This window comes from Oryzias melastigma, linkage group LG9 (assembly GCF_002922805.2).
Source record: "Oryzias melastigma strain HK-1 linkage group LG9, ASM292280v2, whole genome shotgun sequence".
NCBI classification, from domain to species: Eukaryota; Metazoa; Chordata; class Actinopteri; order Beloniformes; family Adrianichthyidae; genus Oryzias; species Oryzias melastigma.
In genome coordinates, this window is record NC_050520.1 from 19990382 (window position 1) to 20006710 (window position 16329).

At 35.5% G+C, this 16329-nt stretch overlaps 3 protein-coding genes across 3 annotated transcripts in view; all 3 read left to right on the top strand.

Moving 5' to 3' along the window:
• Window positions 1-289: 289 nt before the first annotated feature.
• On the top strand, window positions 290-4575 carry LOC112148366 (arrestin domain-containing protein 3). Its single transcript, XM_024275453.2, has 7 exons — window positions 290-669; window positions 1063-1101; window positions 1885-1945; window positions 2172-2322; window positions 2493-2589; window positions 2662-2918; window positions 3737-4575. Exons 1-7 carry the CDS (start codon window positions 345-347, stop codon window positions 3974-3976), a joined length of 1170 nt encoding a protein of 389 aa, XP_024131221.2. The 5' UTR covers window positions 290-344; the 3' UTR covers window positions 3977-4575.
• Window positions 4576-5933: 1358 nt separating this feature from the next.
• LOC112148365 (arrestin domain-containing protein 3) lies at window positions 5934-9025 on the top strand (the record flags this gene model as incomplete). Its single annotated transcript, XM_024275452.2, is given in 6 exon segments — window positions 5934-6707; window positions 6784-6844; window positions 6942-7083; window positions 7167-7260; window positions 7971-8227; window positions 8733-9025. Coding segments are annotated over 6 exon segments (1088 nt in total), but the record flags the coding sequence as incomplete, so codon positions are not given.
• A 2554-nt stretch (window positions 9026-11579) lies between these two features.
• Window positions 11580-16329, top strand: part of LOC112148363 (arrestin domain-containing protein 3) — a 6141-nt gene continuing 1391 nt past the window's right edge. Inside the window, exons 1-6 of the mRNA XM_024275444.2 lie at window positions 11580-12582; window positions 13382-13423; window positions 13880-13940; window positions 14551-14701; window positions 14856-14952; window positions 15033-15289. Coding sequence (XP_024131212.1) covers window positions 12321-12582; window positions 13382-13423; window positions 13880-13940; window positions 14551-14701; window positions 14856-14952; window positions 15033-15289 — 870 coding nt within the window. The 5' untranslated portion in view covers window positions 11580-12320. The remainder of the gene's footprint in view (window positions 12583-13381; window positions 13424-13879; window positions 13941-14550; window positions 14702-14855; window positions 14953-15032; window positions 15290-16329) is intronic.

Sequence of the window (16329 nt, forward strand, 5' to 3'; positions counted from 1 at the left end):
ACCCCTTCCCCCCAGGGGTCAAATCTGAAGAATTAAAGTTTAATATATTACAACTAATGGGATTTTAACTACCTGGTCCATGTTCAATATAATGAGTCCTACTTATCATATGCCATAGATTTGAGTGTGAGTGTGTACTTGTCCATGCAAGGTGTGTGTGCAAGCCAAGAACAAATTCAGACCAAAAACTTCTCAAATGTGGTGCCTTTTCGGTAATTTAATTCTGTTAACTTGTTAAGAAGAGGTTTAGGTGTAATAGGGCAGAAAGGGTTAAAGTGAATGACTTTATGGTGCATTTCAGTCATCTGATGTACTTTTCTGACGGGTGGGGCTAGGAAGTGTACATGTGGACTATAGTTTCCTTGCAGACTCACCTTCGTGTTCAAAGAGCTGAAGTGTCGACAACCATGGAGTCCACAGTGAAGAAGTTAGACGTTACCTACAACCCCATCAATGAGAGGAACACCTTCACTAATGGAGACTTCATTACAGGACAAGTCATGCTGGAAATGGGTAAAAACTGTCAGATCGACTCCCTGTTTGTTAAGTTCAAGGCGAAGGCTGATGTTACGTGGTCAGAGACGTATGGAAAGACTACTGTGGTGTATCACTCCAAAGAGAAATACTTCACCATGAAGCAGTACTTCATCCAAAGCAAAGACTCGAAGGGTAACTTGAGTTTTTTGATTTATGCTTTCAAAGAATCTGCAAGATTTAATGAATGCTTAAAGTGGTTAGATTTTGAGATTTTTCTAAATATAGATCCGCTTAAAATTTATTGCAACTGATAAACAGTAAAATTCCAGTAAAATAAACTAAGAAATCAGAATTTATGAAATAAAAAAAATGTGTTTTGGGATTTTCATTACTTTTGCAGGGAAACCTGGGACTGGATGACAAGAAAAGGAAAACTATAATTCCGTAGCATTATCATTGCATTTATTTCACATAATACGTTTGATGATTTGACTGTTTATAGGGAAGATGTTTAATTATATTTGATAAAACAAGCACAAACCTTTTTTTGTGTCTTCAATGAAAAATGTTTGTTTTTCTTTTTAGATGGTGAATATGTCCAGCTGATAAACCAGACCTCAAACTGTAAGTATTTGTTTTCAGCTTCTTACCAGTCAATTGACTCAAATGTAATTTTTCAAAGTAAAGTTCAGAAGCAATAAAAAGCCCTTTGGTTAATTATTATCTAATGGACGAGGAAGTTTATAGCACAGCAGGCAATAATTTTCCTTCGGAAGTAGTAAAATACACTGAAAAAATTGTTGCTGACATTTATTTATAATAAAGTTTTTCAGGGTATATTCTGTTTTAAAGTTTAAGGAACTCTATATGAATTTGAATTTTGCAACTACAAGATATTGATTTGACATTTTCTGTCAAATAGTAAGACAGGCTGAAACCACTAAAGAACCCTTGAAGCATTAGAAGAGCACATTTTTATGTCAGCTTTCTACCAAAAGTTTTGTAAAAAGTTACTGTGAGTTGTTATCATTTCATTGTGTCTTGATACATGGCTGGATACAGGCATGGAAAAGAGGGGTGTCTACAAAACCAAAAAACAATAAAAATATAAATAAAATAAGGATAGACAAAATTAAAGAGAAAAAAAGGTATATGCCGCTTCAACAGAACACAAACCAGTGTCATGCTTGTGCCTGTCCCAAGTCTGGTAAATATAGGGGGTTGTATCAAGAAGGCCATTCAACACAAAACTTAGACATGTTAAAATAGATCAAAGAAGAAGATAGATAGATAAATAGATGAATTCATATGATGGTTTTCTGTGCACGTAGAGGCTCAGAGTCAGAAGGATATGACATCCCAAACTCTCAGCACGCCTAGACTTGTTCATGTTTTTGTGTATTTAAGATCCCAGTGTTGTGGCCCCCGGAGTCCATGTCTACCCGTTCACCTTTCAGTTTCCTGTCCAGTAAGAGAATCTGTAATTTCAAAAATGACATTGCTTTAGTAAAGCAACCGCTCAGAATATAACTTAAACTTTTAGACATGTTTGCAGATCTTGTTTCATGTCATAAAACATTATTTTTAAATACTTATCAATTTAAAAAAAAAGTTTAATGCCTTTAACTAATTTTCTCAAAGTAAACTTGAATAAATATTGGCTGTTTCTCGTTGTCCTCTACCCTGTTCTTTAGGGATTATCCATCTTCCTTCAAAGGTCCTCATGGTAAGATTGTGTATTCATTGGAGGCCTGTTTGAGCAGATCCATGAGGCCAAACAAGAAAGAATCCACGACTGTCAGCTTTGTCTCAAAACCTGACATCAGTAACATCTCTGCATTAAAGGTAGATGTTAAAGGAAATAGTATTAAATGAGGGGGTAATAACATTTAAATTTTGATTTGAATTTTAACATTACAGACTAATCGATTGTTAAATGTTGTCTTCTTTATATGAGCATTTTCAGAAAAGTCAGAGTTTTTTTTGAGTATATTTGTTTACCTATCTTTCTTAAGACACCACAACGCATGTCTATGGACAAGAAAATGAAGGTCTTTACCTCAGGGTCTTTGGCTATGGATGTGAATCTTGAGAAGTCCTGCTTCGTTCAAGGTAAGATCCCTCAAAGTGGTGGTTTGATGTCAATGCTTGGCTTAACAAGCACGTGTTTGGTCTTTTTTACAGGTGAAGCTATAAAGGTGGTATCGTTCATCAAAAACAACTCCTCTCGTGAGATCAAGCCCAAGTACTGCATTTACAGAAAGCACAGTTTCTTTGCAAAAGGGAAGAGAAAAGTGCATACTAAAGATCTCATAAAGGAGGAAGGATCTCCCATCCCAGAGAAGGCATCAGAAACAGTGACCCAGGTCATTGCCATTCCTCGTGACGCTGAGCCATCCATCCTCAACTGCAACATCATTAAAGCAGAGTACAGACTGAGGGTAAGCAAACAGATCTGTGAGGCTCAAATTTGAAGAATTAACTATGACTATTTTAAGAAAATAACCTTTTTTTCAATTGCCCTGAGCCATCTCATCGCACATCAAGACCTTTCTCTGTGAAGCTTATATGTTCTCCTTGTGCATGTTTTTCCCTAATCATTCCAACTTCCTCCAACAGTCCAAAAGATGCATCATTAGTTGATTGATTACTCTAAATTGTCCTTAGGCACGTGTGTGAGTGTGTGTGGTCTTTCAACAGTCTGGCAATCTGTCCTTGGTCTACTCTACCTTCGCCAAAAAGTGACTAGGATAGGCTCCAGCAGCTCTGTAACCCCAAAAAGGATTGATTGGGTTCAGAATATGGATGAATGGGTTCTTGTAAACAAATGTAAAGTAAAGCTACTGGATCTCCTCACTGGTTGAAAATGTAAAGACGTTTCAAGACTTCAAGACTTCTTAGGCTCACCAGGATGTTTTTTTGTTTTTTGGGGTCAGATGAGTTAGTTATGTACATAAAAAGTAATAAAAAAAACTTTCTGGACACGACTCTTACAAAAAAAAAGAAACAGCTGAACAAGAGTATGCCATCAATGATACAAACTTTTTATATAACATTGTTAGGCAACAAGTTACCCATTGAGATAAGGTGAAATGTATGGATAACATTGATATGTGGTGAACATATATGTTTTTGCTGTACTTGTAGATATAAACAATGTATGTGTTCACATACAGACATATTTATTTAGACTAGCATATCGAAATGTCTATATCTACAGTAGTGGTGTACATTGATAAACAATTGATGTTTTCCACAGGTTTACCTCGACATCAAGTATGCTTCAGATCCAGAGGTCAAATTTGACATAGTCATTCTGCCAGCTGCTCAGATGGTTCCGGATGGACCATCATCATCAAATGCTTGGTTTGGCACTGAACCTTTTGGGAACCCAGCTGCTTCTGTCTGGAACTTTGGACCATCAGCACCAATTCAGCCTTCTGCTCCTCCTTCCTATGATTTTAATGGAATGTATCCTTCTTTGAATGATTTTTCTTAGAATTATTAACGTTAGGGTTTAGCGTTTTTGTGAGATTTTTTTTTTTTTTAATCAGGTTATTATTCATCTTTAAAACATGTTTGGCCACTTTCAAAATGTATTCCCGAATCATCAATTATCTTGTGAATCTGGAGATTTTGAAAGTCACTGGTGTGCAGTGAATGAATAATTTAAGCTTCTTCACATCATGCAATATCCAGATGGAAGTGGCTATTGCATGATGGATAAACTATAATAATAAAGGAGTGGACTTGGTCAGCATCAGCTGGATTCTTGTCGTAATGGGACGTTCAGCTGTTTTTTCAAAGTGGGCAAAAATAATCTTCCCCATATGATTATACTACCACCACAAATCTAAAGCAGTATGAACCCGGCTTTCATGTTTTTGCAACACTAAAAAAGGTCCAGTGGGTGTATAGCAGAATGTTTTGGAATTCCCAGACAAATAGATCACATTTTACTGGCCTGTAATATAATTAAAGGGTTTCCATACATTTGCAAAGTGTTTTCTTCTTCTTTTTTCTTGCCTGAAAAGTTTGAGCCTTAGTAAAGAGGACAAAACGACAAGGTCCTAGCTTTGATTTAAAGTTGTTTTAATGATCAGTTTTAATTATTATGCTATTGTTTTCATCAGTTCATCATTTTTAAATGCAAGTTTTCAACTTTTTAAAGCATAAATGAAGGTTTCTCATGCAGAGCTAGACGTCCTGTGACTGAATTCAAGCACTGGCTTCATGCTGGGATAAAAAGACAAAACCAGGACATCAGCTACATTTGCAGATCGCTTACACACACATTTTTTACACCGACACACACTCTTGTGCAGATTCCTGTTCTGACTGCAGAGATAACATTCCACGCCTGCCGATCTAGCTGTCTCATGGGAAGTCTTGCACAAAGGACTTGCTTCATGCCTGTCCTTGACGAAAGAACAGGCTGTCATGTGTCCGGTCTTTGAAGATAAAACATACCAGAGAAGGAGTCAGACGGCAGCTGCTGTGCAAAGGAACTCAAAATCCGCCATAAAAATCACAGGAACAGCGTAAGGGAGCAGTCGTTGCTCGGTGAGGGGCTTGCTTCATCCGGATGCAGCCAAGGATTCAAGCGGAACAAGAGATTATGATTGCACATAATTGTTGTGGTTATGAAACTATTGTGACGTTGCATTTTACCCATTTCAGTAATACTCTATAATAAGATTCCCTTCGTTAACATGAGGTAATTCATAATGAAGCTTTTTTTTTCTCATGTTGACTTAATAAGCTTTGAATGGTTTAGCACCAAAATACATGACTGACCTCTTGACCCTTGGTCATCTGGATCTGGTGTTTTATCAGTTCCTAGAAACTAAACATGGAGAAGCTGCATTCAGCTTCTATGCTCCACAGATCTGGAAAAGACCTCCAAGAAACCCTAGACGAGCTGAAACACTAAATCCAGGTTAAAGACCCACCTGTTCTCAGCAGCACTTGACTAGTATGTATTCAAAAATAAAAAGTAGAGGAAAGTCTGGGCATCTTTGCTTAGACTGCTGCCCCCGCGACCTGCTCCCGGATGAGCGGAAGAAGATAGATGAATCTTATATTTACCTAAAATACATCAGTGAGGAAGTGAAGTAGGTTTAAACCCTGATTATACAGCCTCTCAATAGACTAATAAATAGCTACTACTGAACAGCATGTCAACTTATCTATTAATATGCATAACAAGGTGTTTTGTTTAATGCATTCGTTAGTAGTTAGCTTATGTTTAACAATAATAAAAAGCACAAGTTTCCCTATGCAACTCTTGGCATTATGTATGCATGAACAGCATGTTAGTTAATATATTTAAAAACTTAATAGTAATCATTACTATGGTTGAAGAAAAGGGTAAGTATGGTTTTATTTAACTATTTTAGCCTGTCCTAACCCTGTTTTACTGTGTAAAGCATCTGTAAAAGGTGCTCTATAAATAAAATTCACTTACTTACTTTATAAATGCAATAAACCCAAGCAATAACTGCTAACTAATTCATTGAATAATCCACTTAATAATGCATAGTAATGTATTAAAGTCTCTGATAATGTGTTATTTAGTCATTAAATAATGTGTCACTATGCATTTACTTAAGTTAATAAAGGGACTCTTCTTCTAAAGTTTTACCTACATTTCTTGGAGGTTCTTGGTATGTTTTTGACTGCTGTTTTCTGAACTTGACCACTCCTTGTGTAAGCCCGAACACTGAAGAGCAAAGAAATCATTCATCTTCTTTCTTAAAATAGCAAACCTGCTTTTGGCTTGTTGCTTTGGGGGCATCAGGCCTTCCCATTTACGCACTGTATGAAACTAGAAAAACGTGTTGATCCGGATTCACAGGTGGAAATAATAGAGAAACAAGCAGGTGTTTCAGTGAGCTGCAGTTATTGAACTTCTCTTCTGGCTTGCATCGACTTGTTTTTTTGTTGTTTGCTTTTTTTTGTTGTTCTTTTTTTTTTTGTTTGGCTCAAAATGACGATAAAAACTTTTGAAATTCAGTACAACTCTATCAACAGCAGGAACACCTTTACAAATGGAGACACCATGACTGGGAAAGTGATTTTGGAGACGACAAAGGTACTGAAAATCAAATCGCTTGTTTTCATTGGCAAAGGAAGAGCTCGAGTTTGCTGGCGGGAGAACCACGGAGACAACCATCATGTATACTGGGCTAATGAGAAATTCTACAGCATCAAACATCATATATTGGCAGGTGAAAGACAAGATGGAGGCACACAAAATTGTTGTCACTTTGTTCAATTTTAACAGATTATCCTTTTTTTTGTCAGGCACTGAATTCATTGAAAAAGGAAGACATGAGTTCGTATTTAGCTTCAAGATACCTGAGAAGTATTTTGTTTTTATATACTTCTTCTAAAACATAACACAAAAAATGATAAATTGTTCTTTACATTGTGGTCTGGAATGATTTTTATTTATTTTACAGAGATATGCCGTCAACTTTCAACTCACCTGTTGGCAAAGTCATCCATAAAGTGAAGGCCGAGCTGAAACAGTCGATGAAATTGAGAAAAAAAGCCAAAGCGCACTTCACCTTCGTGTCCAAACCAAACATGGATTTATTGCAGGTGAGGAGCAGCAGAATATTAACTGGCCGTGACTGAAACTAAAACAAAAGGACGCCATTATAATGAGGGGATTTGCTTTGCAGGAACCTCAAAGTGGATGTCAGGACAAAAACATATCTTCGGGGTTTGGAAATGTTTCTCTGGATGTTCATACCCCGAAGAGGGGTTACATGCAAGGTATGTCTCTACTGTACATCCATCCATTTTCTAAGCTCGCTTACAGACCCACTTCAATGAAGATGGTGTTTTTAACATGTTCTTGTAGCATTTTTATCATGATGGAGGACAAAGATAAAGAACATCAAGATTAAAACTGTGTTTTTGAGTATTTCTGTATTCAAATTGTTGTGAATCAGGAGCAGATGAAATAATTGTAGCAGTTACGTAAGTAAAAGCTAAGCAATAAACTCCTTGCTCCACTCTATTTTGATGCATCCACTTAATGTAGACAAATAGATCTGGATAGTTCCAATATTGCTAGCCATTTTTGTTGCACTGGTTAAGATAAGTTACGGTTGTGAGGAGCTGTAAGCTAACAGGAGAGCGTGTAAACAGATAGGTGACAGGAAGTGGGGTGGGGTTGTTTCGCACTAACAACCCACAACTCAGAAGTGAATTTCTAATGTACTTTTGACGCTCTGCACAAACGATATCCAGATTTTTTAAAAATTATTTTGGCTAAAAACAGCATAATCATAATTAAAAATCCACTGGGAACACTTCTGCAACAGATACAAAGACATTTAAACCTTTAAACCAATATTTAACTCTTTCCTGTGCTGATTTGTATGAGTTCATCTTAATTAAAAGAAAAAGAGCTTTTAATTTAGTAGGAAGTCTTTTGTATGTGTTAATTAAAAAAGTGTAATAAGCTCTTTATTTTACAGGTGAGGATCTGACTTTTAAGGTTGAAATCAAAAATTGCTCAACGTGTTCAGTGAAACCCAAGTTTGAACTGTACGAGAAGAGGAGCTACTTGGCCCAGGGTCACCGAAAACTGGAAACACACACAATTCTTACCGGCAGAATCGATGATGCCTCCTCTCAGGAGTCAGGGCATGTATTCAAGACCGTCAGCATCCCTGCACAGCTGCCCCCCTCCATTCTGAACTGCCCCATCATAAAGCTGGAATACCGGCTGTGGGTAAGAGCTGTTGTTTGGAAATCGCATTGAAACAAGGACTTTCTAACTTTTAGGGTGTACATTTTGTAAATTTTATTTATCTAAAGACAACACTCAAATAAGGATTAATAAAGAAAATAATAACACATAACTTATTCTTTCTTATTTATTGATTTTAAGTTGTGTTTTGCAGCTGCGCCTGCCTTTGCAAAAGACACAAATTAATACGTTTTCGACCCATCTTTGTAAAATAATGTCATTCTCAGCATCCGTCTGCAATTTCTGTATGGTTTTGACATCTTTTACTCCTTTTATCCTTGATTTTCTTGTTTTGACAAAAAATATAAAGTTAAACGCATCATAAAAAGAATCATAAAAAGAAAATTAATTCAACATCGGGAAAGCCTTCCATTGCAAGAGACTTCAAAAATATTCAAAAAGATGTAAAATATCCCTGGTCATACAATGGTTTTTGTTATTAAAAAAAAACAGAAAATACTAAAAAAAAAATCATTTTTCATTTCAGATCTATCTGGACATTGAATTTGCTAAAGATCCTGCGGTTAAACTCCCTATTGTCATCTTACCCATGTTTCACCCTGAAGGAATACCTCCAGCGAACATTGTCAATGGATTTGATGCACAACAAACAGGCTTCGGCTTTCCACAGCAACCAGGCTCGGCCTTTACGTGGCAACTAAACTCGGGTTTTGCACCACAGCCCAACCCAGGCTTTGCACAGCAACCAGGTTCAGGCTTTGCACGGCAATTAAGCCTGAATTTTCCACCTCAGCAAGGCATGGGCTTTGCACCACAACCCACAGCAACCAGGCTCAGGCATTGCACCACAACCAGGCTCCAACTTTCCACAGCAACCAGGCTTTGCACGGCACCAAAGTTTCAGCTATGCACCGCAACCAGGCTCAGGCTTTCTACCACTACCAGGTCCTGACTTTCCACAGCAACCAGCCTCAGGCTTTGCACAGCAACAAAGCTCTGGCTTTGCACCGCAACCTCTGGATCCTCCACCTGGTTATGAAGCATGTGAAATAGATGCGCCTCCATCCTATAAGGAAATTGACAAACAATAATTATTTAAATATTTGGGATTTAGGGATGTTGCAAAAGGGCGCACTGTCTTGTGGGGTCCATATGACCCCACTTTTATTGTAAACATGCCTAGGATAGCACACAAGTTAAAAGTGCATCCTTAGTAATAGAACAATGTCCAATATAAATGACGAAATAGAAAAACTTCAATATGTTCTGTAAATAGATTTTAATAAATATGATCATTCAAATGTAAAAAAAATTAATCAAATTATGTTTTCATGTAATTTTTTACTTGTGAAAATTCCACTTTCATTTTATTTAATCAAAATCTTACAAAAATAAATTAGTATTAACCTTATAAGATTTAGATTGTTTTTTTATTTGCCAAGTATAGCTTCTTGAGTAATCAAAATATATTTATTCAATGTGAAAAATGTTGATGTTTTTTTTTTCTGCAACAAAAATGTAGAAATGTGAAGTGATGATAAACTTGTTTTTTATTTTTGATCTCATGTATAGAGGATGTTAGAACAACTGCATAAATGTTATTTTACTATTTGCCAGTATTGAAATGCTCCAACTTCATCATCTGACCGATTATTTTTTATTTTATTTTTTTTTTAATCTTTAAAAAACATGTTGGGATTTCAAGAAATGCAACATTTGGTTCTTTTGGGTTTGCCTTGAATTCGGAATCCCCTTTTCTGCATGCATTGTTTGAACATTTGTAGTTACACTGTGCCAGTGTAAAACTGTGTAGTTTTTAAATGGAACATTTTTATTTTTTCTTTGATCAGCAGACTTTTTTATGCTGTTTTACTAAACTATTCCTACTTTGTTTGACTGACAGGACATATAGATACAATACATGTTTAGTTGTCCTCCAATAAAGTGAAGGTTTTGCACAGCAAACATGTCAACAGAATAAATGCTTTAAAAAAACAACATATTTTTATTTTGATTTAGAAAAATTCGCATAGCTTTTGATTTCATTTACTGGTATAAGAATTGAAAACAAAGCATTTTTATAGCCTGTGAATGTATTACAGTTACTGTGTATTTGTATCAATGTTTACGACTCATTCACATATCTGCTGTAAAATGTTTGGTTTGAATTGGTAAACCACTATTTTTCCGGTTATCAGTCTATGAATAAAATCTAAATGAACATGGTCAAACTAACACAAATAATGAGTTTGTACCTGCTTTACCTCTCACTTTCAAGGCTGACATACAAGATAAAGAATAAAAATGAACATATGGGAACTTCTAGAGCCTAACTCAGCATTTTGACAGCTCTAAGTGCTACCAAAATATTAGGTAAAGAAAAAAAAAAAAAAAAGTTAATGTTAGGTCAACAGGAAAACAGAGCTATAGCTGCCATCTAGTGCTGAGATGATGAAAGAAGAAGTGGAGGCCATACAGAGATAAAGAAGATAAAAAAAGTCCTCTTGTTATAGACAGTTCTGTCAACAAAACACTAATTTTTCAATTGAAAAAAATCACAAAACACTAACATACAACCTCTCGCAGAGGATAATACTATAACATAAACTTATAGGGGCTATACAAAATACATGATGGTCGATTTTTGATTACCAAAATAAAAGAATACTTTAAATAAATACAAAAATGAGTAAACAAACAAATACATAAAAGGATAGGTCTAAAAGGAAACTAAAAAAAAAAAAGAACAATCAGAGATTTCTTGAAAGGTTATTTGAACATTTTTGCAGGTTTGCATGGCTTTTAATTAGATTTAATATATTTTGAATTTATGGTTTGCTGCCTCTCAATTTGCATCAGTTGATTTGATATTTACCAAGTAGTTAAATTATATATATATTTTAAGCATGGATCCTCTAAATTCCTCATAAATTTTAATAAATCTGAAGAAGGAACATGTTTACATTTGAAAAAATCAAATGTCTAATGTTTATACAGAAAATCTTAAAATAATTATACAAGAAAAATAAATGTTCCAAAGTTTCATCATTCAAATAACAAAAAGTGCAGTGTTCAACATTAAATTTAAATAAATTTTAAAGAAAGTCAGCAAGATGATAAATTTTCTTACTTATTTTGATGTGTGTTTCCTTGAATGTTGTAAAAATGGGTCATTCAACACATTTTGAATGACCCAGCCTATGGTAAATTGACTGTTTCAATAAATTATTCCATCCACAGAAGCTTTGTTGTAGCCTAATAATAATCATCATCATTATTATTATTATTATTATGATTATTACTATTACTATTTATTTATTTTTTTACCTTGTTCCAAACAAGTTTCATGCACTTTGGTCAAAAACGCTGACGTCAACCCGTATAGCCAATGGATCCAACGTCCTTTACAAGGATTCATGGGAAATGTAGTATCCGTCTCAAAGCCCGAAACAACGTAAATAATCCAACGAAGAGCGAGTTTTTGGATGGTAATATTTAATTTGTATTCACCAATCGAAGTTTTAAGCATATTCGAAGCCCTATTAGAGCCGTGCTACTAAAAGAACAAAACTGCGCTGTTATTTACCATGACATTCCTTGCTAATTTGCCGGCTAGAATAACCTGTAAGTGACACCCCGTGATCATAAGTAACACATGTTCCCCCACATCAGCCTCAGTGCTAAACTTGCTGGCTGGCTAAACTTAAAAAGCTGTTCGGTAGCTGCCAGCCTATGTTGACACTTGTGGGAAAATAAGGGTGGCGCAATCGAGGTTTAACTTCTCCTTTTCTGAGTCCGACTATCTTTTATATCATTAGGATTCTCTAAAAAAAAGAAAGAACAAGAAAAAAAAACAGAATCACTGGCGGCTAAATTATCTTCTTGGATGATCAAATTGTTTTCCGATCACTTCGTTTTTTAATGGACCTCTTCCTATTTTAACACGAGTGTTTTGTTCTTTTCCTGTCAACTCTAGAAGAGACATTTGCGACAGTTTGGGGAGAGGCGCGGCGAGCGGTAATTTGAGCTTTTCCCCTCTGAGCTCGCCGCCTCTTCTGGGAGGGGATTGAGGGTAGATGTTTGTCTGATCCGCGTTTCCCGACAGAGAGCAATCATGAACTCCACAGTGAAGAAGTTAGACGTTACCTACAACCCCATCAGTGAGAGGAACACCTTCACCAATGGAGACTTCATTACAGGACAAGTCACGCTGGAAATAGGCAAAGACTGTCAGATCGACTCCCTGTTTGTTAAGTTCAAGGCGAAGGCTGAAGTTATGTGGACAGAGAGGCACGGACAGACCACTGTGGTGTACCACTCCAAAGAGAAATACTTCACTCTGAAGCAGTACTTCATAAGAAACCAGAATGCCAAAGGTAAGTTTTTTTCTGCACCACTTTTTTTTTCTAAGAATCTAAGTCTTTATTTATAATTTGAAAGAAAAATGACTGATTATTACTTAGATGATCTTTTAAGAGATACAAATATTAAAAAAAGTTTTATTTTTTACGTGTACTACAATACTTAATCTATGCTACAAGTAAGGCAGTATAATTAAAGCTTACTTTTTGTATTCTAAAAATATCTTACCCTTAAAATATTCTATATTAGTCTGAGGAAGTCTTCAGCTAGTATGCATCCTATACTACAATATACGGTCTTAGTCAACATTTCTATGGCAACTGCTGTCGCCAATCAGGAGTGATCATATTAGAGCAAGAATATCAGAGTAAAACTGGTTATTCTGACAAACTGAATGACTGAGTAAAAGTAAAATTTCTCAATGGAAATCTATGGGATTTTGGCTTGTTGGAGCCAGCTGGTACTTCCTATTTGGAATACAAGGAGGGGAGGGGTCATCAGTCCAGTTCTCTTGTACAATCAATGCTTTCAACAGAGAAGCACGGAGGGGTGGAGTCTTTTAGGTCACATGACCTGCTATTCCTCTTTGTGAAAGAAAACAGATCCACAGAAATCTGTGTTAAAGTTAAAAAAGAAGAGAGTTCCACAGGATAATGATAGAAATGAATCACCTGTCAAGTCTTTAAGTGTTAATAATATAGTAAACTGGATTGAAGTTATTTTTATTTTTGTTAACAAGACATTTTATAATTTTGTTTCATTCCTGTATCCACTAAAGAGGCCAGTTGTGTTTAATTAAACCTTTTATTTCAGAGCCCCAGCACGTCCAGCTGATAAACCAAACCACTGAATCGTGTAAGTGAGATATTTCAACGTTTTTATGCAGTTGAAGACACTTGATTTTACTTTTACAACATAAAAAATCTTTTTTTTAAAGTACTTTGGTAATTTTTTAAAAAGGTTAGTAAATTTCAAATCAAACCATTGTTTTACTTTAAATTAATGATTAAGATAGATTTATATTTGTCTCCACCTTTTTAGGTGAATAGTTTAAAACAAAACAAGTTTTAAAGGAAGTGTTTAAATGTTGCAATGTGTGGTCTGTTTTGAAAACTGTTTCAAGCAATTTCAAAGTACAGAAGTTTCCATCTGTGCTTTTCTTTCAGGCTTTGAACAAAGTCTGAACAGTTTTTGAAACGTTATTGGAGAATTGTGTGAATGCATTTCTAAATATAAGTGCTCTGTTTTCTAAATGATTCTCCTTAAAATGTAACATTCCTAACTTATTCATGTTTGTCTTTTTTTATTTAGACCCAAGAGTTGTGGCCCCAGGAATTCATGTCTACCCATTCTGCTTTCAGATCCCTTTACAGTAGGAAACAAATTTTAATGCAAAAAACAAACATTTCAACAAGTTTGGAATTCAAACATTTATGCTTATGCTAAATTTGGATAAGATTGTGACATTAAGTCATCTGGATATTTGGTTTTGGAATTTTGGATATGTCTACTGTATATATTGGTTGAAGGATGCTGAGTCTAGAGCTGCCAGGCAAGAGGTCCAGAGGAAGACCAAATAGGAGGTTTATGGATGCAGTTAGCAAAGATTTGAAGGTAGCTGGCGTTAGAGTGGAGGATTCAGAAGACAAAGCTAGATGGAGAAAGCAGATTTTGTATGGAAGGACTTTGTGCTCACAATTGCATCTACGCAACAAAGTAAACAAAAATATCTGAGGTGAACTGATGGAGTTCTTTACACATATCATCAGTCCTTACTTTTATTTATAATTTTTATTTGTTATATTATTTATTTTTTTATTATTATTTTATGTATTTATTTTATTTTATTCATAATACTATTTACTTTTTTTCAGAAAGACTCATTTAGATTTTTGCCACCCAATTTTTTTGTCTCCACATTTTTATTACCAATTTAATGAAGTAGTACCAGTTGCTCACTCGTCTCCTTTTGTGGTCTTTAGGGGTATCCCCTCCTCCTTCAAAGGTGCTGATGGTAAAATTGTGTTCTCACTGGAAGCTGAGTTGAGCAGGTCGATGAGGATTGACAAGAAATCCACCGTAACCATCAACTTTGAGGCAAAACCCGACCCAAACACCCTCCCTAAGATAATGGTATCCACTGATTTTATTATGTTTTCTTTTAATATCCCAACAACAGAGTAATGTATATCTGTAGGCTGATAAAAGAAGCAATTTCTTTGCTAAAAGTCGTTAAAATTTGAACAAAATGATTCCACTTTCCTATTCTCATCAATATTTTTTTCAGACCCCGCTGCGTGATTCTAAGGATAAAAAAATGAATGTCTTCACTTCGGGGTCTGTAGCTATGGATGTGAGTCTTGAAAAATCTGGTTTCTACCAAGGTAACATCTCCCAGAATCCCATTGGCACTTCCTGGTTTAATGTTAAAGCTTGTTCTGACTTTAGTGCCGTTTTCTTACAGGGGAAGGAATAAAGGTGGTTTCATTCATCCAGAATAATTCTTCTCGTGAGATCAAGCCCAAGTACTGCATTTATAGAAAGCACAGTTTCTTTGCAAAAGGGAAGAGAAGAGTCCATACGAAAGATCTCATCAAAGAGGTTGGAGCACCCATCCCTGAGAATACATCAGAAACAGTCAAACAGGTTATCACCGTCCCCCACGATGCTCTTCCATCCGTCCTCAACTGCAACATCATCAAGGCAGAGTACAGACTGAGGGTGAGCAACGCTTTGACCGGGTTAAGAACACAGATCTGTGATTGATTTGAAAAATTACTTTTATTTAAAAAAAATTAAAAATACAACCAGAGTCAGAATTAATTACTTGTTTTAGTAGTCTAAATATTATGAAAAGGTAGAAAAATGCAGATAAGGATTCTGATTCATCCTGTCTTGTAGTTAAGTTATGGCATCTGAACTTGATCTCTTCTCTTGAAACAATGAGTGGCAAAACGAGTTAAGAAGTAAGTTAGACATGCCTACAGTTGCGAAATGCAAAGCAGACCATTTTGCTGCTGTATGTAATACATGTCAGTCATGCATGGCCTTTCTGTTGGACAAGTGGAATGATCACATGATCCTGTAAACTAGAACATTTTTTTTAGAATCAGATATAACTCACAAGTTCTGAAACACAATTCTTTTATTTTTTTCCTATAAGCCACACACGTTTATTTATTTTTTTTATTTCAAATGCCATCTAAAGAGCCTTTCCATAAATGTAGAATATGATGCAAAAGTGTATAAATTTTTATACTTTTTCATCCAAAAAATTAAACTTTAATAAAATGTAGATTCAGGGACTATTGTTGGAGTGGTTACACTTTTTTATTTACTTATTTTTATATAAATTAGGGTTCCAGCTCATAAAACCCACAAATACAGTAATTTAAATAGAAAAAAAACTCTGGAGAAATCCCCATTTACTTCTCATTTTTCACAAAAAGATAAAAGTTGGAAATTATGATCTCATCAAATCAATCAAAATAAAGAATTTTCAAATTAATATGTCATCTTCAATTTTTCAATGGTATGGGCAGGGTTCAGCTCCGGGGGGACGATGAAATTTGCATGTCCATCCACATCCTCAGCAGAAAGAATCATGTGACTTGTTTCTACTGAGCGTCTGATATTTTTAGTGTTTCCATTATAAAATGAACCCATCAAGTCTGACCGAACTGTACCATTTTTGGGCCTCTATTTATGTCATAATCCATCCATCCATCTTCTTGACCGCTTCTTCCCTTTCGGGGTCGCGG